Raw genomic sequence first — 21,809 nt, 5'->3', positions numbered from 1 at the left:
TCTGCCTCCATCACCACAGGGCCTTCTCTGTGTGTATCCGTGTATCCTCTCCTCTTCTTGTAAGGACACCAGTCATTGTATTTTTGTTTAAATTGTCTTTTTAGGGCCACACCTGCGGCATATAGAAGTTCCCAGCCTAGGAGTCGAATAGGAGCTGCAGCTGCCGGCCTGCACCACAGCCATGGCAACGATGGATCCTTAACCCACTGAGTGGGGCCAGGGATCGCACCTGCATCCTCCTGGATGCTAGTCAGATTCGCTTCCGCTGATCCACGATGCGAACTCCAAGATTTTTTTATTATAGTTGATTTACAATGCACTATCAGTTTCTACTGTACAGCAAAGTGAGCTGGTCATACATAGCATTCATTGGATTTAGAGCTCACCCTAATCCAGTCTGACTTCATCTTAACTTGATGACTTCTGCAAAAACCTACTCTCCAGAGCTTCCTGGTTGGTGAATACATGGGGTTGTGGGGAGAGTGGCACCCCCAGAGAAAGATAGAAAGCTTTGAAGTACCACACCGCTTCCCGCATAACTTTTCCTGTGTATCTCTTCCATCTAGCTGGTCCTCAATCCTTTTATTTATTTATTTATTTTATTTATTTATTTATAGAACTTTTTAGGGCCAAAACTGCAGCATATGAAAGTTCCCGGAGCTAGGGGTTGCATTGGAGCTGCACCTGCCAGCCTCCATTACAGCCACAGCAATGTCAGATCCAAGCCGAATCTGTGACCTATGCTGCAGCTTGTGGCAACGCCGGATCCTTAACCCACTGAGCAAGGCCAGGGCTTGAACCCGCAACCTCGTGGATACTAGTCAGGCTCTTAACCCACTGAGCCACAACGGGAACGTCTCAATCCTTTCATAATAACCAGTCACCTAAGGAGCTGCACCAACAATATGAGCGCCAACAATATGAGCGATCCAGTTGCTCTGCGTCCTCACCATCACCTGGTATTATCAACCTTATTTTATTTGGGCGGTTCCAATAGGCATGCAGTAGTAGCATTACGGGGATTTTAAACCACGTGGGGAGTGTTGCTGGGAGACATATCATGGGACTGCTGTGAGGCAGAGTCTAAATGAAAACAGGCGCATGCCAGGAGCCTTCCGCAAGGCTGCACACTCAGGAACAGCCCTTTTGCACACTGATGGATTTAGGGAGCCAGGGAGAAACAGATCTATGGGGAAGTGAACACACCCACTGAAGAGATAGGAAGTGTGTCTTCCCTTGGCACAGCCCCAGTTACTCTACCCAGGAATCTCTCCAATGTTGTTTAATCCCAGGGGCAATAATAAAGTACTGTTTTTGTTGTGCAGGAAGAGCCTGTTTCCTGATAAGGTCACATGCGCAGGTACCAAGGGTTAGGACTTGAACGTATTTGGGGAAGGGGTGCACAGTTCAACCCACCACATGCGGCTGGTAGGGCAGAGTTGTAAAATGTTGGTGTTTGAGGTCACGGTGCATTGGGTCCAAGTACTGGCTCAGCCATTCACCAGCTTGGAAGGTGGCTACACTCACCACTATACCACCAATGCCACTGGTCCCTCACCAACGTGAACAAACCTCTTAGCCTGATTGAGCCTCAGTACCCTCCCCTGGAGTATGGTGATAATGTTTACTGCCTCATGCGGCTGCTGGGAGAGTCACATAAGGTAATATATGTAGTACACCTAGCGATGCTCGGTGTACAAGAAGTATCTATGAATGATAGCTGCTCTTACTATTTTAACTATATTAGCTCATGGTTTGAGCAAGCAGGTGCCTTGGGGGATCCCAACCCAGAGGCAGAGCACATAGGTGGGGAATCTGGTGGAGACCATACTTGGGAAACCAAGTAGGCAGGTGCCAACAGGGACACCAGACACAGGTAGCAAACTTGGGCTCAGGAAGCAAGCTAGGGCTAAAGATCTTCTCCCCAGGAGAACCTCTGTCCTAAGAAAAGCCTGATCAGTCATAAATTGCCAGAACCGGGACCATAGTCACAAATTTGTTCTTAGAACCTGGGAGGAGGTTGCCTCACTCTGGAATATGAGGCTAGCATCTGCACAGGAGTCAAGGTGGCTGGGTACTAAGGGCAAAAATGGGGAGCTGTAACTAATTAAGTCACTCTTGCCTTCACTTCTGATTGTGAAAGAGCACGTAGTGCCAACGGACCTTATGCGAGCATGGAAGGGAATAGGACAGCTGGAGCCAGCCAGGTCCTGATAGATTCTTGGTACATGGAAAGCTGCTTATGGGGATGGAGTAGTGTCCTGAAAGCGCTGTCCCACATGTTCCAGAGGTTTATAAAAAAGGTATAGAAAGGTCCTCAGTGAGGCAGAAGGGGTCGTCAAGTCGTCCATAGAATGATCAATGAATGTGTTGGGCAAGTCAGTGGTTTGGTTTGTTCAAGGACATGTACATATGAGAACAAAGACCTTGGGCCTCCTCTGAGCCTCAGTTTCCCTTCATAAATAATATGCGTTGGAATAGATGTTACTGAAGGTCTCTTGTCCAGCTCTGACAGTTTATGATTTTATGAATCATCCTCAAAGAAAACTTGCACAGGTGGGAAGAAGCTGCCAAGATTGGGCCTTTCATTCTGAGTAATGAACTGAAACTGCAAAGTCTTGACATCTATTCAGCTCTTTTAAGGGAAGTTGGACAAAATAATGCATTTTTCAGGGAAATCATAACCAACAGTGAAATGTAGTATTTTCTGCCTAAACCAAAATCAAAGTGGAGAACTCCAGCTTTCCTGAAGCCCAGGGGAGAACATACAGCAAAACTTCTCGTGAAGAAGGTCAGGTTGACCAGTTGTCTTGGTACTGTAGGTGCAGAATGTCTAGATGGCCCTGTTAGAGCCAAAGAACAGAAGGCTGATGGGGATATTCTTAAGTTTCTAAGACTGTCTTGGGGAAGAAAGAGGGCCTCTAGCCCTATGGTTGGCTTCCTTGCCAATCCTAGAACACTCCTAGTAGGAAAAACGTCTGCAAACACCTTGATCCCACAGTTACTTACACTCTCATCCAACCTGCCATTAAAAGCCAAAGGAAGATCTGCAACCACTGACTTTGAGGTTATTCCCTACTCCAAGCCCCAGAAACCCTTCCCAGGGAGCAGTTCCAAATGCACTCTGAACAGTAATGATGGCTTTGGAGTCAGAACAGAGCCTCCCAAAGCAATGTGCTTTGTAGGGACAGGGGTCAGGTGGTGGGGGGGGCTAAGTTCTATAATCAAAAGCCATGACACCTATCATTTCAACATTATAGAGGATCCTAGAACTTCAGGACTGAAAGGGACCCTCCAAAATGTCCCATCCCAGCTCCCACTCCACTTGGAGTCCTATTCACAGCACCCAGCCAGGGTTCCCTTGACCAGAAGCTCCTTGGGAGCAGAGCTGGGTCTCTTGCTCACCTCTTATCCCAGACTGATACACAGTAGGTCTTGAACAGATACACATTAGACACTCTGCATCTTCTTTGACAGTTCTCTCTCCTTCTGTTGCTTTCCCTTGTGCATACCCTGAACTGAGAGGCTTCATAGAGCTGGGGTGGCGGCAGCTGCCTGTTTCCTCTTCCTCTGCCTTCAAAGCTAGGCAAGTCCCAACTCACACATTCAGAAGTTTGCAAAAGGAAGATCCCTGTATGAAACATCCTTTGTAATAGGCTCCTCCTCCCTGATTTGTCTAGGTTCTAAGATTCACCGAATCCTTGGTTCCTAGTGTCAGTAAACACTAGGGGGCTGATGACATCAGTGGGGGCTGATGTTAGTAGGAGAAGCATTGGGGTGAAACATCAGGGTTGTGTGTTTGTCATTGTCCTCCAGCCTGGGACACCCACAGAGTCATTTAGGAGCTAGGGTTCTACTTATACCGGTCCTCCCCATCTTGAAGTCTGATTTCAACTTGGATGCTAATTCCTGTTCTAGGATTGGTGAAGTCAGAGATGTGCTGACAGCTGCCACTTAGTAAACAATTTGATTAATGTCCATCTCTGCTACTAGAATGTAAGCCCCATGAGGGCAGAAACCATGTCTGTTTGGCTAAACCATGTATCCCTAGTGCCTAGTGGATCTCACAAAATAATTAATTAAGCCAGACCAAGTCAGTGGGGGTGGCTGTGTAGAGACTGTTTAGAAGGGTGTTCTCAGAGGCAGCCCCCACCCATAGCAAAGACATCTGTAGTGCTCAGCCTCCCTTTCTGTCCTGCCCCACCTGAGGAAGGGAAATGACATTTGGTGCACGCTCTCATATGTAACTATGCACAGGAGCCCAAGGGCTGCCTCTCAGAGGGAAACATCAATTAACAAATGTTGGAGAGGCTGAGATGGGGCTCAAGAGTGGAAAAATGAGGCAGTGAATCAGACAGTCCCAACTGCGCTTAGGTACTCACAGGCAAATAGGCAGATGTGACAAAAAGTCACGTGCCATTCCAACTGAGCAGGTGAGGACCTTACCATGGGATGAAGCAAGATTCCTGGGAGTTAGAATTGGAGACTATCAGGGAGGGCTTCTTGTAAGAGGTAACATGGGCAAAGGAATATGGAAGGTGGTGAGAGTTAGACAACAGGGAGAGGGCATTCTCAACAGGACAGAGTGTGTGCAAAGCAGGAAGCTCAAGGGAATGTGGTAAACAGGAAGCCATTAAACGGGGCCTCATGTAGAAGGAGAGCAGTGGGGTGAGTCTGCAAAGATGGAAGTGAGAGATTATAGATTTTTTTCTTTTTTTTTTTTTTTCTTTTTGTCTATTTAGGGCTGCACCCATGGCATATGGAAGTTCCCAGGCTAGGGGTCGAATCAGAGTTGCAGCTGCTGGCCTGCACCACAGCCACAGCAACACCACATCCTTAACCCCCTGAGTGGGGCCAGGGATCAAACCCATGTCCTCATGGATACTAGTCAGATTCTCTTACCTCTGAGCTATGACGGGAACTCCGAGAGATTGTAGATTTTTAATCAGAAAATGCTCAGACCATAGAGATAGAACTTTAATTATTCCCCTCATTAAAACTGTGATGGGCTAAGATTTATCAGAATATGAATATCCCTAGGCTTCCCCACTCTCTTCCCTTCCTCCTCTGCTCTGCTCTCTTCCCTCCCCTCTCCCATTAAAGAGACCTCTGAATTTGTCTGTTTACCCTGTCCCTCCACGGAGGGCTTTATTTTTGCCCAATTAGTTTTGGGGGCTTTTCAGATATATAGAATATCCAAAATGGAGTGAAGCAGTCAAGAAATGGATAGGAGATGAAAACAGATGTAAACAAGGATTCTTGTGGATTCTCTGTCCTCTTCATGACATTCGAAAGTCACAAAGAACATGAGCTATTTTTAAATGTTTGTAGATGGCTGAGCTATATTTATTTGACAAGCCGTTGTGAGAATGGACCACATGGGTTCTAGCTATAATAGGGTTCCACTCTCTGCATGTTAAGACCACTGTCCTTTAACTCAATGCCATGAGCTCTCAGAGAACAGGGGTTAAATCTAATTCATCATTGCTTCCCCAGAACCCTGGGCATGGCCTGTCCCAGAGAAGGTAAATATTGAAACTGAAATGTGGGAGTTCCCGTTGTGGCTCAGTGGTTAACGAATCCGACTAGGAACCATGAGGTTGCGAGTTCGATCCCTGGCCTTGCTCAGTGGGTTAAGGATCCAGTGTTGCTGTGAGCTGTGGTGTAGGTTGCAGATGCTGCTCAGATCTGGCATTGCTGTGGCTGTGGCATAGACTGGCATCTACAGCTCCTATTAGACCCTAGCCTGGGAACCTACATATGCCACAGGTGTGGCCCTAGAAAAGGCAAAAAGACCAAAAAAAGAAAAAAAAAAAAAAAGAAGAAGAAGAAGAAAGAAAAAAGAAAAAAGAAACTGAAAAGTGGTTAAGTGACCCAAGGCTCAGGCAACAGACTCCACTGCCTTGTGTCTCCTCCTTCAAGAAGCAATATTCCGTCTCCTGCTAGTCTTAGGCTTTGCTCATAGTCTGTCCGTCTTTCCTTGCAGAAGGCAGATCTGGCCGTGGCCCCCCTGACCATCACCCACGTCCGCGAGAAGGCCATCGACTTCTCCAAGCCCTTCATGACCCTCGGTGTGAGCATCCTGTATCGCAAGCCCAATGGCACCAACCCCAGTGTCTTCTCCTTCCTCAACCCCCTGTCCCCAGATATCTGGATGTACGTGCTTCTCGCTTACCTGGGGGTCAGCTGTGTCCTCTTTGTCATCGCCAGGTAAGGGCAATGCCTTGGCCAGAGCTCTGGCCCAGGGTTGGGGGCTCAGGGAGCCAGGCTAACCCCTACACCCCCAGCTCTTGCCACAGAAGGGCCACTGCCATAGCTGCTCCTCTCTCCTTCCATAAGTCTCTGGTCCTTTCATATCCCTCAAGGAACATCCCATGGTCCCCAAGCTTAAATCTCCCAGTCCTCACCCTGGTCTGTGTCCATGACTCTGAGAGGCAGCAGTTGGATCCCGGGTCCCATGACCAAGCTTGGAGAGGTGAAGTCACTGCCCAGAGCTGCACCACCTGGGCCAGGCATCCAGTGCAGCACACCCAGGCATTGGGCAGCCCAGCAGGTGGCTTGAGACTTGGAAAGCAGGCTATGCCCATCCAATCCGCAACAGCAGGACAAACAGTGCCACGCAAACTCACACACATGCAGAAACTTGACACATGCACATTCCTACCTGCCTCTAACACGTATATTTATTGCATATTTATTTGCTCACATGAAGTAGACACAGCCCATCCTATGGGTGGATGGGAAGAAGAGGTCACTTGGGACACGTTTAGCTCAGTGTTTACTGAGCGCCTACTGTGTGCTGAGCACCATGCTCTGTACTTTAGAGCCACTGTCTTATTTAATTCTCATAGCCTCCCGTGAAGGGGGCCATCTGAGACAGAAAGGCTCAGCACTCACCAAGGCCATCCTAGCCATTAGGGACACATCTGGAACATGCACTCAGGTCACCAAGTGTTTTATCTGCCACCCACATCTCTGGCCACCTGGACATCTGCGTTCTGCTCCCGCCCCAAGTTGGTGGCTGCTGGGCCCTGAGCTCTGGGCCCTCTGCCCCGCTCCCTCCAGGCTCCAGCCCAGTCCCTGCCCTGGTTCTTTTGTGTCTAAATGCTAACAAAGTGTGAAGGGAGACTTCTCTGGGGAGAAGCAATTTGAGATCCAAGGACTTGGTGTTTCGGCCTTTCTCTCTCCCGAGGCTTCTTTGAAAGCTTTCCCCAGCCCTGCTCCTTTTCGCCCCCTCCCTCCACACAGAGACAGACCAAAGGGAAGGATATGAGAGAGGAAATTGCCCTGCCTCCGAAGCCCTTTGCTGCCTGCCAGCCCGGAGCTGCCTGCCTGCTCACCCAGCCGGCAGCCCAGCCTGCCACGGCGAGGCCTTTATTATGCCTCTTGTCTCTAATGGTCTAACCAGCCTTTGAAAGCCAGGAGCCATTCTCCAGAGCTCTCACCATAATTTTAGCAGCTCCAGCCAGCCTCTCGGCTTCCCACCCTCTCGACGTCAGCTCGAGCTTTGCCAGCCAAGCTCTGCTCATTTGATTGTGCGCCCCCTCCCCCTCCAGTTCCTGGCCTTTCATCCGCTGTTGGCAGCCAAGCCGGCTTTCCACCCCCTATCTCCTGGTCGGGCAGATAGAAGCCCCCCTCCCAAGGTTAGACTGGGGAGACTTTCTGGAAGATAGGGGATTTCTAGAGCTGCTGGAATGACAAAGGATGCCTGGAGAGAGAGGAGGGAGACAAGGGTCTTGCCACAGAGCCATGAACAGCATCACAGGATAAGTGTCACACGGCGACACCTGTTGGCACTCACAACACCACGTCCATCCATCCTGTCACCTTCTTACAGCCGTCCGGTGGGGTAGGTGTAATTATGCCCACACTACAGATGCAGAGACTGAGGCTCAGAGGGGATAAGTCTTTGCCCAAAGTCAGAAAGGCTTTTCTTGCAGAGTTGGGCTTCAATCCAAGACTGGCCCAACTTTGCATCAGGGGCAGCAAACCCAGGAAGCATGAAGGAGTGGAGCAGGCAGCAGGGCGTGGTGGGGACTGAGGCAAACTCGAGTACACACCTGGAGAAAGGGGTCTCTCCTGCTCAGCTCCAACAGAGGGCACCAAACAGGAATGTGGGCCAGTCGGCGGAGTTCATGAGATTTTAGACAGAGGGTCAGATTTTTTTCATGTGATGCCTCATGGCTTTTATACATAGACACTAATTCAATTTATTTATTTATTTATTTATTTTTTTGTGGCCGCACTTGCAGCATATGGAACTTCCTGGGATAGGGGTCAAGTCAGAGCTATAGCTGCAAGCCTTTGCCACAGCCACAGCTGCTCAGGATCCAAGCCCAGCATCTGTGACCTATACTGCAGCTTGTGACAGTGCTGGATTCTTAACCCACTGGGCAAGACTAGGAATCAAACTTACATTCTTTGCATTCTTTTTTTTTTTTTTTTCTTTTTAGGGCCACAGCCATAGCATATGGAAGTTCTCAGGCTAGGGGGTCCAATCAGAGCTGCAGCTGCTGGCCACAGCCACAGCAACACCAGATCCCAGCTGCATCTGTGACCTACATTGCAGCTCGTGGCAATGCCAGATCTTTAACCCACTGAGCAAGGCCAGGGATCGAACCCACATCCTCATGGATGCTAGTCGAGTTCATTTCCTCTGAGCTGCAACAGGAACTCTAATGTCGGATTCTTAACCTCCTGAGCCGCAGTGTTTTACAGTGTCGAGGTCAAGCACAGCACGTCTATAGTGTGGATGTGGCCCTCTTCTCCTAGTGGCCTGTGTCCTTTGGACCACTCTGTGCTGGCTGCCACAGAGCTGGACACAGCTATCCAAGAGATGAGGTCTGCGAAGGGTGGGCAGCTCCACTATGGCACAGGGCTGTCTATCCTACACACTGGCCTGGCCTGTGCCTATCTAGCACCAGGGGTCCAGGCATTGACTAAGGCCTTTCTCTGCCACCAGGATGATCCGTTTCAGGCTCAGTGATGCAGAAGGAAAAAGGGAGGGAGGGTGCATCTCAGCACAGAGAGCCAGGCAGTTGGCACTCATGACAAGGAGATGATCCCAAGTGCCTGACCCCAGAGGCCAGGCTGAAGGTGAGCTGCCAGTCCAGCCCCCTGGAGTCACTCTGGCCAGACCCTGTACCAATGAGAATCTCAGGAAAGAGACGGTCCTGGCCACCATCAGTGCTCTGTCTACACTTCTCTTGGGGGCTGAAGTTTAGCCTTCTCCCCTGAGGTCCAGGTCAGCCTCTACTGGCTCCCTTTTACTTGCAAGACTGGGAGAACCCTTTGCAGCCACAAGTCGTAAATCCAAGATCCACCATTCACTCCGGTGACACCTTCCTCAAGGTCCAGCCCCCATCCCCCTCCTCTTCCCTCCCATCGCACTGGAGTTCAAATCTGGGCCCTGACTGCCGGACCGCCGTCACCTAGACTGTTCCAGGCCACCTCCCCTTCTGTAACGTGGGTGCCCACTGTTCTGTCAGCCTCTCCAGGAGGGAGGACACAGGTCCAGAACCGTCCTTGGTACCCACGGAAGTGCATCCAAGGGTGTTTCTTGCAGCAGAGTGTACACAGTGGAAAACAGGGCCAGCCTAAGTGCCTCCAAAAGAGGATTGGTTAGAAATACCTATCAACTTGGGAGTTCTCATCGTGCCTCAGTGGTTATCGAGCCCAATTAGCATCCATGAGGATGTAGGTTTGATCCCAGGCTTTGCTCAGTGGGCTAAGGATCTGGTGTTGCCGTGGGTTGTGGTGTAGGTCACAGATGCGACTTGGATCCCGCGTTGCTGTGGCTCTGGCGTTGGCGGAGGCTACAGCTCCGACTGGCCCCCTAGCCTGGGAACCTCCCTATGCCATGAGGGCAGCCCTAAAAAGACAAAAAAAAAACAAAAACAAACACCTATTAACTAAAAAATGATACAAATGAACTTATTTACAAAACAGAAGTAGACTCATAGACAAGGAAAACAAACTTATGGTTACCAAAGGGAATAGTGGGAGGTAGGGGAGAGAGAGAAATGAGGCGTTTGGAATTAACATACACACACTCCTATATGTAAACTAGGCAAACAAGGACCTACTGTATAGCTCAGGGAACTATTCTTAATATCTTGTAATAACCTGTAATGGAAAAGAATCTGAATCACCCTGCTGTACACCTGAAACTAACCCACCATTGTAAATCAACAATACTTCCATTTAAAAATGTATTTGAGGAGTTCCTGTTGGGGCTCAGTGGGTTAAGAACCTGACATAGTGTCCATGAGGATGCGGGTTCTATCCCTGGCCTTGCTCAGTGGGTTAAGGATCTGATGTTGTGGCATCTGTGGCATAGGTCGCAGATGCAACTCAGATCTGATGTGGCTGTGGTGTAGGCCAGCAGCTGCAGCTCCAATTTGAACCCCCTAGCCGCGGGACTTCCATCTGTTGCAGGTGTGGTCGTAAAAAGAAAAAAATGTTTAAGTAAAAAAGTAGAATGTATTTTTAAATAAACACCTATTGAGCAGTTAATAGAGAATAAAAGAGATCAGGAAGAACTGATCTGGATAAAGGCAGGTAACCTCAAAAAATTAACATATTTTCACTGAATAATACTAGTAGGACAATATTATGGTATGATATGATTTTTAAGTGTTAAAAGATTATCATATATATCTCATATTTATGTATATATACATATACATACAGTGTGTGTGTGTGTACATAAAAATAGCAGGGCTCATGAGATCTCATCAGAAATTATCTTTGTCTCTTACCTACCTTCCAGTGCATTTAGAGCTGACATTCTTTGCCACAATGAAAAGTCTGTCAGGACCTGTCACTTCTTGGCTCACCTCCAGGGCACAAAAACCCTAGGTCTCTCTCTAAAGCACACACATGCTGTTTCAATTCAGCAGTTGGAAGGCTGGGTCGGGCATAGTCCCTCATTCACAGATCAGACATCTCTCCATGTGGGCCCCCTTTGGCAGTGCCTCCTTGGTGGGCCCGCTCCCTGCTCAGCGCCTGGTCCTCCAGCAGCCCCCACCCCATGGCCTCCCCCTGTTGGAATCACATTGGCCTCCTCGGATAGGAGGTGGGGGGGGGGATCTGGGCTGCTCTCTCTTGTGCATGGGCCCAACTGGTCCAGGGAAGCATCCTTAGCCCTGTCACCTCTGGCCTGCAAGCCAGTGCCCTGGAGCAGGGACTCATCCTCCCACCTCACCTGGGAAGCACACATCAGCCTGACCCCTGCCCTCCAGGCCTCCCAGGCTGTGTCCAGCACATCCGCTCAGTTATAGAGCCCCCACCAAGCTCCTCCAGCTGCCCCATGGAAGCCCCTCTCCCTAGACTTCGAAGGTGGCTGGGGGAATGCAGGGGCCACCGAATGCACAGCTCTGCAGAGGGTTTCTCTAAAACCCTTCTCACAACAGCCTCTCAGCTCTACTCTCTTCCTCCTCTGTCTCTTCCTTGTGGATTTTTAGAGTTTCTAATCAGTTTGTGGTCATTCTTTTTTAAAATCCCCATCTTGGTTTAAAGCCTTGCTTTGGAATTTCCTATGTGTAGACGCTTCCTGCTTCATGAAAACAACATTCTTCTCCTGGGAGCATCGGTGATCACTGTATAAGTTACTAAAGCTTTGAGAAGGGGGATAGGACGTCACAACATTATAAAGATCATTGCACATTTAAAAAAAAAAAAAAACAGAATTCCACTGGACACATCTCTCGTTCTGGGTCTCTCATCTCAGCATCTGACCCCACACCAGCCACACCAGCCACTCCACCCTGGTGGAGACATTCTCCAAGGTCTCTCAATCTCTCAGCATGTTCTAGACCCCTCCAGAAAGTATGGATTCCATTTCCTCAGTTGGAATTCACCTGATAAACAAAAATCCCTCCAGTTAGCAAGATTTCTCTTCCTTAGAAGTCAGTGGGGGGCTTTAAATAACATTTTTTTTCTGTCATACATGTATTTGTACATGCGGGGAGAAAAGTCTGGTAAACATGCATGGTGCAGTGTTCTCCCCAGGGGGTGGGAGCAGGGGGTCCTTTCACTTTCTATTGTATTCTCTACTGCTCGGCTATTTTATGAAGAGTGCCTGTTACTATTTTTCCATTTTAAGGATTTTTTTTTTTTAAGTATACAAGTAATTCCACAGCCTGTTCTCATTTCCCCACATTCACGTAATACATACAAAGCAACAGGCTTCCGTGAAATTGCTTCTGTCATTCTAAAACCCCTCCCCAGAGGTAAATACTGATAATTTTTTGAGAGATGGATCCTCCCTGACACTTTATATGGGTTTATATACAAATCCACATAAATAGGTGTAAAACTGTGTCTTCAAGAATCTATTTATATAAATGGGATCACATTGTTCTTATTTTTATCACTTTTTTTTAAACCAAACCAATATGCGTTGAAGATCTTTCCCTGTTGGTACATTTCTTCCAACAGCTGCGTGATGTTTCAAAGTACAATCGCGGCATCGTTTCTTTAATCATTCCTCGACGGAAGGACATTTAGCTTGTTTCCCGTTTTCTGCTCTTACAAACAATGCTTTGATAAACGCCCTCACGCACCTCTCTTTATGCTCTCATAGGAGTGTTTTTTTTCCAGGATGGATAATGCGTCACAGAATTGCTGGGTGGAAGGGCATGTGCGCTTTTAATTTGAAGAGGTACTGCTGAATTACTTCTATCACCAGAAAAGGGCACTAACAATAAAATCAAGAAGCAAAGTGGCCCTGGTTTCCCATTCTCTGCCTCCCCAGCAGCACAATGAGGGCATCGATGCTACAGTGGTCGGCCCATCGCTGTTTGCTAAACCACCAGCTCGTGTACCCTGCACACCCGTTCCCTCCCATCTCTCCGAGGCCCCGCCTCACTGCACCCCTCCTCCTGCTGCAGGTTCAGCCCTTATGAGTGGTACGACGCTCACCCCTGCAACCCCGGCTCCGAAGTGGTAGAAAATAACTTCACCCTGCTGAACAGTTTCTGGTTCGGAATGGGGTCCTTGATGCAGCAAGGTATGTGCCCCCCACCCCAAGCAGCCTCCTCTCCCGAGTCAGCAGAGCCAGTCCAGCCTCCTGGGTAGCCTCAGACCTGCCGAGCCCTCAGAAGGTGGGAGACACCCGGATGCTCAAGTGTGTGCCTTCTGCCAGGTCCCCTGCTCCGCTGCTTCTGTGGCTGGACCAGCTCAGGGTCTGAGGCTGAAGCATATAAGCCGCCCCCACCTGCGGCTGGTAGGGCTCACCCCCCAGCCCCTCCTGCTCCAGCTGTGATGGGCTTTCAGCCTCCTGTTTGCTGGGGCGGACTCCACCGATGGCCTCACCACCACAGAATCTGATTGAGCAAAGTTGAGCTGAGGATTCAGGCGAGACCGGAGGCAGGGAGGCTGGGAGGGAGGCCATTGCAGGCATGAGATGATGGAATGAGCCCAGGTTAGTGGCCATGGGGATGGAGGGCAGAGATGGACTAAAAGAACTTTAGAATGTAGCAGGAACTAGCCTTGGTGACTGCCTTTCTCGGAGGAGCCTGAGTTGAAGACATTAGCCTGAGTGCATCAGCGCTGGTAGACACAGAAGAGCCCCACTTTCTTACATCTTCTTGAGGGAGGCCTGGGATACTTCACCTGCCCTGGCCGGAGGTCCAACTTTTGGATGGTTCTGCAGCCTCTTGAATGTTTCAGAAAGCCAAGCACCTGTAAGGAGTGTGGTGCAGACACGCCATGGGCTGGAGTGGGGAGCACAGGGGGAGGGAATCTCAGCCAGGAAAGGCCCCTGGGAGATCTCCCCACCCAACCCCATGCCCAGTGGGCCAGGAGCCAAGTGCTCATTGCTTCTGCCTACTGAGTCATGTGTCAGAGCCTCTTATCCCAGGGAATGAGGGGACCACAGTCTCTGCCTGTGTCAGGGTCCCTGTGAGGGAGAATGGGCGACAAGGGGGCCAGGAAGGGAAGGGGATCCAAGGGACAGTTTCCCTGTCCCTCACCCATCTGTGTGTATCCTCAAGGCCAGGCACAAACCCTGGACCTCAGTAAATATGCACCAGCAAATGCCAAAGGAATGAATGACTGATGCCATCGCAGTGTGTCCTGAGCATCTACTACAGGCCAAGCCCTGTGCTGGGCACTTGAATGGAAGCCCGCTGACCTGAGTGACCTCCCAGTTATGACAGAGGCCAGGGCAGGGGTCCAACAGGGCCTGGCAGAGCTCCCCAGACAACAGTTCGAATTAAGTCATTCTCCTTCTAGGAGCAGCTCTCTCCCTGGCTTGGAGCAATCAGGGAGAGGGCCGGGATGATGAGGCTGGGAGTGGCTGGTGGGGCAGTGAGCTCCAGCAGCCAGGAAGTGACAGGCAGCTTTGGAGGGAGGCGCCTCTTTCTGTCCCCACCATTAATGAGTATCCTGAAGTCTCACCTTGCTTCCTAGTCCATCATCTTTGTTTGGTGACAGTTGAAGAAGACCTGGAGAGCCCTCCACACAGTAATAGCTTCTCTTCTACCTCCTACTGCCATTCAAAGCCCTGGCCCCTGATGTATTCCTCGTGAGGTTTTGATTAGGAGGGAGAAAAATAGTTGTGGATTTGAAAACCTCTCCCTTGAGTGATTTCTTTGAAGAAAAAAAAATCGTCCATATCAAAGCAGACGATTTTCAGATTGCAGGTCCAGAGATTCTGGAAAGTTCAGGAGTCACTTGCTATTTCAATCTCTTGAAAGCTGCCTAGTTAATTACTTTAGTTAGAAGGGTTCAGCTAAATTGTGCTCCGCACCCAAGGTCGGGGAGGAAGGGTGATCTGTTTTGGCAAAGAACTTCAAAAAGTGTTGATTCTTCTCCTCCTGCAAAGCATCGTCTAGCAATCGTACGTTTGTAAACCACGTGTATTTTCAACACAGTTTCTCCTCACATTGGATCATGGCAGCAGCATCGTGGTATTTGCAAGAGGCCAGGACAGAGGAAGGACAACTGTCCGTGCTTTGCAGAGTCCCAGACAGGGAAAGTGTCTGGCACAGGATCACCCAGAGGGCTAAGAGCGGGATCCATTGAAGATCCCAAGAGTTCTGACTTCCAGGGGTTGGGAACCTGGGACCACACAGAAGTCCACAAATAAGCATCGGAGGGTTTGATAGGCCTAGGAAATGGTGTGTATGTGTGCGCACTTCTCCAGCAGTAGTTCTTACATTTTAGCCCACATCAGGGTCAGCCGGAGGGCCTAGCAAATCCGGATTTCTGGACTCCAGCCCTGAAGTTACTGATTCAGGAGGTCCTGGGGTAGGGCCTGAGAATGTGCATTTCTAAGATGTTCCAGGTATGCAGATGGCCCAGGAACTACACTTTGAGCACCACCAATCTAAGGAAGAGGTCTCCATGGAATCCATGACCCCAAGGGCCTGAACAGCCCTGGCCCGGGTCACCAGACCATCATTGTCAGGGACGACCTGTCTCCTTCCTCCTCCCAGGGTCTGAACTGATGCCCAAAGCCCTGTCCACGCGCATCATTGGTGGCATCTGGTGGTTCTTCACGCTCATCATCATCTCGTCCTACACGGCTAACCTGGCTGCCTTTCTGACCGTGGAGCGCATGGAATCGCCCATCGACTCTGCCGATGACCTGGCCAAGCAAACCAAAATCGAGTATGGGGCCGTCAAGGATGGAGCCACCATGACCTTCTTCAAGGTGAGACCATCTCCTTCCCGTCACTGTCCATCTCGAACCCCAAGGAGCCCACGGGCCAGAAATCCCCGGGGCTCACCCCTCCCTGTTTGGGACCAGTTGACTTTGGGGCACTGTGATGATGATATGACCATCTGGATTGGTTACTGCATGGGCGCTAGAAGTTTCCATACCTAGGACAAACAGCATGAATGTGCTGTTTCCTTAAATCATCAGAGGAGGACAGGTAGAGAGAGGAGGCTGGAGGAGGGGGAAGGAGAAGCGTGGCCCAGACACAAATAGGCCTTGGAGCCAGTAGGCTTCCTACCCTTGACTTTGGGTCTCCGTGGATTCCATCTCCAGGAGGCTGGCCTGGGCTTGGGGTGGGCTCGCCACCACTAGCGTCGCCACAGGGGGCATATCCTCCAAGGAAAGGAGAAGCCGTCAAACCCGAGCAAGCATTTACAAACATTCTTTAGCATGTTACACTCGTGGAAGGCTGGTGTCCCTGTCACCTGTTCAGGTTCCTGCTCTCATGGGGACCTGGCCATGACTTTGCTGCTCCTTCCGGCTTTGAAAAGCCCTGGCTCAGTTCTTAATGTTTTTTCACCTTCCGCTAGAGTAGCCCAGGGTTTAGGAAACCGGCTGACCTTGACCACCAGGAGCTGTAAATGTTCTTCTGGAAATTAACGTAATAATAACTATACCACCACCCCTGAGAGCTCATGGTGGGCCCGGCACTGCCTCCATGCTTGGCCTCATTTAATCTGCATGACAAATCCTGTGAAGTAGCTACTGCAATTATCCCCACTTTTCACGTGCGGAAACTAAAGCTTGGAGCCATTTTAAGCAGGTTGTCTGAGGACTCACCCCCGAAGGAACCGGAGACGGGCCCAGGTCTGTCATCCTCCAAAGCCCATGAAGTAAGCCCATGGTTCTCAGACTTGACTGAGTCCAGATCGCCTGGAAGGCTTGGGAACCCCCAGATTGCTGGGCCCCACGCCTAAAGCTGCTGATTCCCTAGGTCCTGGGGTGGGGCCTGAGCATGTGCATGTCTAACGCATCCCAGGGGACGCTGGGGCTGCTGCTCCAGGGACCACATTTTCAGGCCCACTATTCTAGTGATCAGTCAGAAATGGCCAGGGTTTGGGAACTCTGTGGCTGTGGGTCCATCCATTCATGGGTTTTTTTGTTGTTGTTTGTTTGTTTGTTTGCTTTTTAGGGCTGCACCCGCGGCATATGGAGGTTCCCAGGCTAGGGGTCAAATGGGAGCTACAACTGCTGGCCTGCACCACAGCCACAGCCACGCCAGATCTCCAACCCACTGAGTGAGGCCAGGGATCAAACCCACAACCTCATGGTTCCTCGTCAGGTTCGTTTCCCCTGTGCCACAACAGGAACTCCCATTCATGTATTTTTTAGTAGTCAATTGCTCTCGAACCTTCTGGAAGCCTAGGGGGTTTTCCTTTCCTCTAGGCCCTGGTTCCCCATTCCTCAGCCCTTGCCGCCTTCTAGGTTAAGCCTCTGAGTGATGGAGTGAGGCTCAGTGATGGAGTGAGGCTCCGGTGGGGCCTGAGTGAGGAGAGAAGGAAGGAGTTGGGTGGGAAAGTCTTGTGCCTCTTGGGCATGGAGCCCAGCAGCCTGGGGGCCTCCCCTGCACCCCGTCTTAAGGAAGGAAGCAGCTGCTTAGTGAAAAGGAAAGAGAGGAAACAAGCCCCCTTCTGGATGTTGCTACTGGCAAGCATGGTCTGCCTGAGAGTCACCGCCATGTATTTAGAGCGTGGGGGAGATAAAGCATTGTCATGGGTCAGCGCAGGGCTGTCTGGGAGCCTGTGTGTGTGTGTGTTCATGGGGGTTAGTGAGTGTGTGAGTATATATAGAAGGCATGCACTGTGCATGTAACAGTATATAGCATGTAAATGCACCTGAGTGTGTGTGTGAATGTGTGTGCCTGTGCACAAGAGTCAGCCTGGTGGGTGTCTGTGCATCGTTATGTGCATCGTTATGCTTGGACATGACTGTGTGTATATGTGTGTATGTACTAGCAACCATATGTGTGTGCACATCTCTGCGACTGGGCATATGGACCTGTGCCTGTGATTGTGTACATGTGCCAGAATGTCTCCATGGATATGTGCCTGCGTATGCATTGTCTGTCTGCTTAAATGTCCCCATGGGTGTGCCTAGATAAGTGTGAGTGGGGGGATGGGCCTGTGTGGTGTGTGTGTGTGTGTGTGTGTGTGTGTGTGTGTGCGCGTGCACGCGTGCGCGTGTGCCCATGTGTGCCTGCTCCTGCCTATCCCCAGGCTGCAGCCCAGCCCTTTGACTATGCCAGAGCATCCCTCATGCATTACACATGAGCCCGTCTCTAAGCAGGGCTCCCGATCAAAGGGAAGCAGCATAAATAAGCCTGGTGCAGGCTCATTGCCGCTGATTGGATGCCCTTGCCTCCCTCCACGCTAAGATGCTCAGATTGGCTTCCAAGAGCCCAGTGCCTGCTCCCCACCGAGCTGCTGTCCTCAGCATCAAGCCGCACCTCCCGCAACCTGCTCCGCCCTCGCCCACCTTCCTTGCAAAGGGTGCAGTGAGGAGGGACCAGAGGCTGCCACCCAGGTGGGATGCTGGGGCCGAGGGGCCGGGGCTCACGAGGGCCTTTGGCCAGACACAGCAACTCCTTCACATCCCCCTGCAGAACCAACTCCCCTTCCTCGCTCTCCTGATCGCTGATTAATTCCACTTGCTGTCTGGCCATCTTGTCTCCTGCTTTAATTCAGATGAAGCTCTTCTTGCCCCGGCTCCCTCCCCTCGGGGGCAGCAGTGGGACTGTTGCATAGGCGGAGAGGAACCTGAGCGTAGGTACATTAACCCCACCTCAAATGAGGAGCTATAAGCACAAGACCCTCCCAGAAGGTCCCTGGACAAACCTACTTCCTCTCTGCCCCACCCCCACCCTGCCCTCCATCGTCATACCCTGCCCCCCCACCCCACCCCTGCATCAGACCAGGCGGTAGCCTCCTTATGGTCACTTTCAAGTTAGAGCTGAAAGGAAACCTGAGTTTAACCTAGAGAATCAGGAGTTGCCTGTTGTAGCGCAGCAGAAATGAATCCGACTAGGAACCATGAGGTTGCGGGTTCGATCCCTGGGCTCACTCAGTGGGTTAAGGATCCGGCGTTGCCGTGAGCTGTAGTATAGGTTGCAGATGCGGCTAGAACTTGGTGTTGCTGTGGCTGTGGCGTAGGCCAGCTGCTACAGCTCTGATTCAACCCCTAGCCTGGGAACCTCCATGTGCCATGGGTGCAGCCCTAAAAAGCAAAAAAAAAAAAACCCTAGAGAATCAGAGGCCCAGAGGAGCTGGGTGAGCTGCCTGTGATCAAACAGCAGGTCAGCGATCAGTAGAACCAGACTGCGGTCAGATATTCTGCCTGCACACACAGTACCCTCTCCCACAGCCATTCCAGGGTCTTCTTCCGAGGGGTAGGTCCTCTCCCCTGCCTGTAAGTATATACAAGGCTGGCACTAGAGTTGAACAGGAATCAGCACCAGAAGGCCATCAGATGTCTAGGTGACACCGGCAAAGTCAACAATCATATTAATGTTTAATTGAGCACTTACTGTGTGCCAGGCAACGTTCCAAGAAATTTACCTGTGTTCACACCTGTCATCCTCAAACAGCCCTAGAAGGCAGAGAGTATTTCTATCACCTCCATTTAACACATGATGAAAGGAAGGCTCAGAAAGTAACCTGAGTTCATTCTTCTTGCCTAATGTCCCACAGCTGGTTAAACATAGAGTTTGGATTGGAACCCAGGAAGTCCAATGCCTGGGCTCCTTGTCCCTATGCCCACATCCTTCCTCTATGGAGCCAGCCACAGCCCAGGAGTTAGTAGGGGAAGAGTGAAGCCACAGTCCATTGAGCCATTTCCCCAGCCTAGAACAGTCCCGGCACATCGTGGTTGCTCATATAATCCACACTGAGTGGATGTGGTTATTGAGTTAAAGGTTGGAATTAAAAGACAGCAGGAGCCGAGTTAAGCAAATACTACAGGAACCCAGCAGGTAGCACCCCTGAATGTCCCATAGCTCAGAGCGGATGAACCTCATTTCTGTGGCTAGCACGTTTTCTGGCTAAGGTGAAAACCCATTTTATTTTATTTTTTATTTTTTTTATTTTTTTGTATTTTCTAGGGCCTCACCCGAGGCATATGGAGGTTCCCAGGCTAGGGGTCGAATCGGAGCTATAGCTGCCAGCCTTCACCAGAGCCACAGCAATGCAGGATCCGAGCCACGTCTGCAACCTACATCACAGCTCACAGCAACGCTGGATCCTTAACCCACTGAGCGAGGCCAGGGATCGAACCTGCAACTTCATGGTTCCTAGTCAGATTCGTTAACCACTGAGCCACGACAGGAACTCCTGAAAACCCATTTTAAAAAGCAACCCCCCACCCCTCTGGCTGAGAGTAGCACTCGAGGGGGAGAGCCCATTCTGGTCCAAAGATGACAACAGCAAGAAATGGGACACCGGTCTCTGGGGGATGGGGGTGGTGGTGGTGGAGTGGGCTCCAAATCCCTCACTCCCACCCGGTAGCCTGGGAGACGTGTGGCTAGAGGCAGCCCATCATTCCAAAGGAAATTTCATTTGAAGAGTTGTCAGGGAGCAGCAAACATCACAAACAGCGTCTCCTGTGTTGTCCTCCCTCCGTCTTGGAAGATAAAAATTAATTAGGAGATGAAAAAGGAGGCCTTTGAAAGCGCTATTTGGCTGTAAAAATATGTAGGCAAAATGTAAAGGAGGATGCTGGGGAAGCGTGTGCTCTGCGGGGAGGGCTGGGCAGCTTTGAAGGGAGAGACAGCCTCTCCGAGGATTTAGCCCTCTTTGGTGCCGCGGTGGGAGAGGCATCTCACACGTGGGAGGGACAGCATGAGCGGCAGCCACTTAGGGAAGAGACAGAACCGGGGTCCCAGAGTTCCAGGTTCCCCCAGCCCCTGGCACTGCCAGACCCTCCCACTTGCACAGCCTTGGCCCGTCCTGATAATTGAGCCTGGAAGGTGCCTGGAGAGGCCATCAGGTCCAGTCCCTCTTCCGCCTTCCAGCAGCTCCGAGGATGTGTCCCTGGGCTGGAAGGCTCCAGAGGGCTGCTTCCCATCTCAGCTGCCAGTTACTCCTGACCCATCTGCTGGCTTCTCTGAGAGAGCCTTAGCCCTGCCTTGCAGCAGAAGCAGGATAGGAGGATGGAAATGCCGCCACTGGGCAGAATTTAGTGCGGCACAGCCTGGAACAGTCCGGTCACCTTCGTCTTAAGAGTCAGACAGACCAGGACTTGAGTCTTGAGTGTTGTCTGTGCTGGGTGACCTTGCGTGAGTCACTTCACTTCTCTGAGCCTCCGTTTGCTCACCTGGATGACATGGGTCCTGAAGCCTGCCATGCGGCAATGAGCAAGGAGCTTCCATGAGCTCCCGTATATGCAGTGGGCAGGCCGGCGCACAGAGCACCTGAAGCAAAGGCTTTCTCCTCTGAATGCCCCTTCCTTTGGCTGAACCAGAAAATGCGCGAGCCAGCCAGCCCCTTTTCTCCTTGCCCCGTAGTCCCCTCCTGAGGCCAAGGACTTAACTGGAGCCCCACAGGGACGCTCCAGCCAGTGGACACCTGGAGAGTCTCTCTTCTTCCAGGTCTCTGCAGATTGGGCCCGGGGGCTTTGGGGAGGATGTTGGTGCCTTTGTCACGGGAGAGCCATCCACTTCTGCACAGAGCTGAGCCCTTTAGGAGGAGCCCAGTGGTCCTCAGAAAAGAAGAGACCCAGAGCCGGGAGGCAGAGGGGCAGCACCAGGTGCAGGGAGGCCCAAGGAGGATGGGAAGCTATTGAAAACCACTTGGTTACTGACAACCTCTCTGTGCCTCAGTTTTCTCACCTGCGAAATGGGTATACTAATAGTACCACCACCAGCTCCTCCAGCTTGAGGAAGTGATTGTTGAGATGACTAAATGGGATCATCCATATAAACAGCTCAAAACCATACCTGATACAGAGGATGCATACAATACATGTTGACTGTTTTTATTGTGTATTCTTGGTGATACTGAGCCCTATTCAGCCCACAGATACCATTTTAGGGGCCCCATATTTCTCATATATTTTTAATTGCTTGCGAACCTTTTTAAATGGGGAGATG

At 50.8% G+C, this 21,809-nt stretch overlaps 1 protein-coding gene across 2 annotated transcripts in view; it reads left to right on the top strand.

The window, feature by feature from the left end:
* GRIK3 (glutamate ionotropic receptor kainate type subunit 3) overlaps nucleotides 1-21,809 on the top strand; it is a 247,752-nt gene that overhangs the window by 211,078 nt on the left and 14,865 nt on the right. For both annotated transcript variants that reach the window (XM_021095961.1, XM_021095962.1), the window contains exons 11-13: nucleotides 5,987-6,210; nucleotides 12,894-13,012; nucleotides 15,444-15,661. In XM_021095961.1, coding sequence (XP_020951620.1) covers nucleotides 5,987-6,210; nucleotides 12,894-13,012; nucleotides 15,444-15,661 — 561 coding nt within the window. The remainder of the gene's footprint in view (nucleotides 1-5,986; nucleotides 6,211-12,893; nucleotides 13,013-15,443; nucleotides 15,662-21,809) is intronic.

Source organism: Sus scrofa, chromosome 6, assembly GCF_000003025.6.
Source record: "Sus scrofa isolate TJ Tabasco breed Duroc chromosome 6, Sscrofa11.1, whole genome shotgun sequence".
Lineage (NCBI taxonomy): Eukaryota > Metazoa > Chordata > Mammalia > Artiodactyla > Suidae > Sus > Sus scrofa.
The sequence above is the reverse complement of the archived record's forward strand: the minus strand, read 5'-3'. Positions and strand labels throughout refer to the sequence as shown.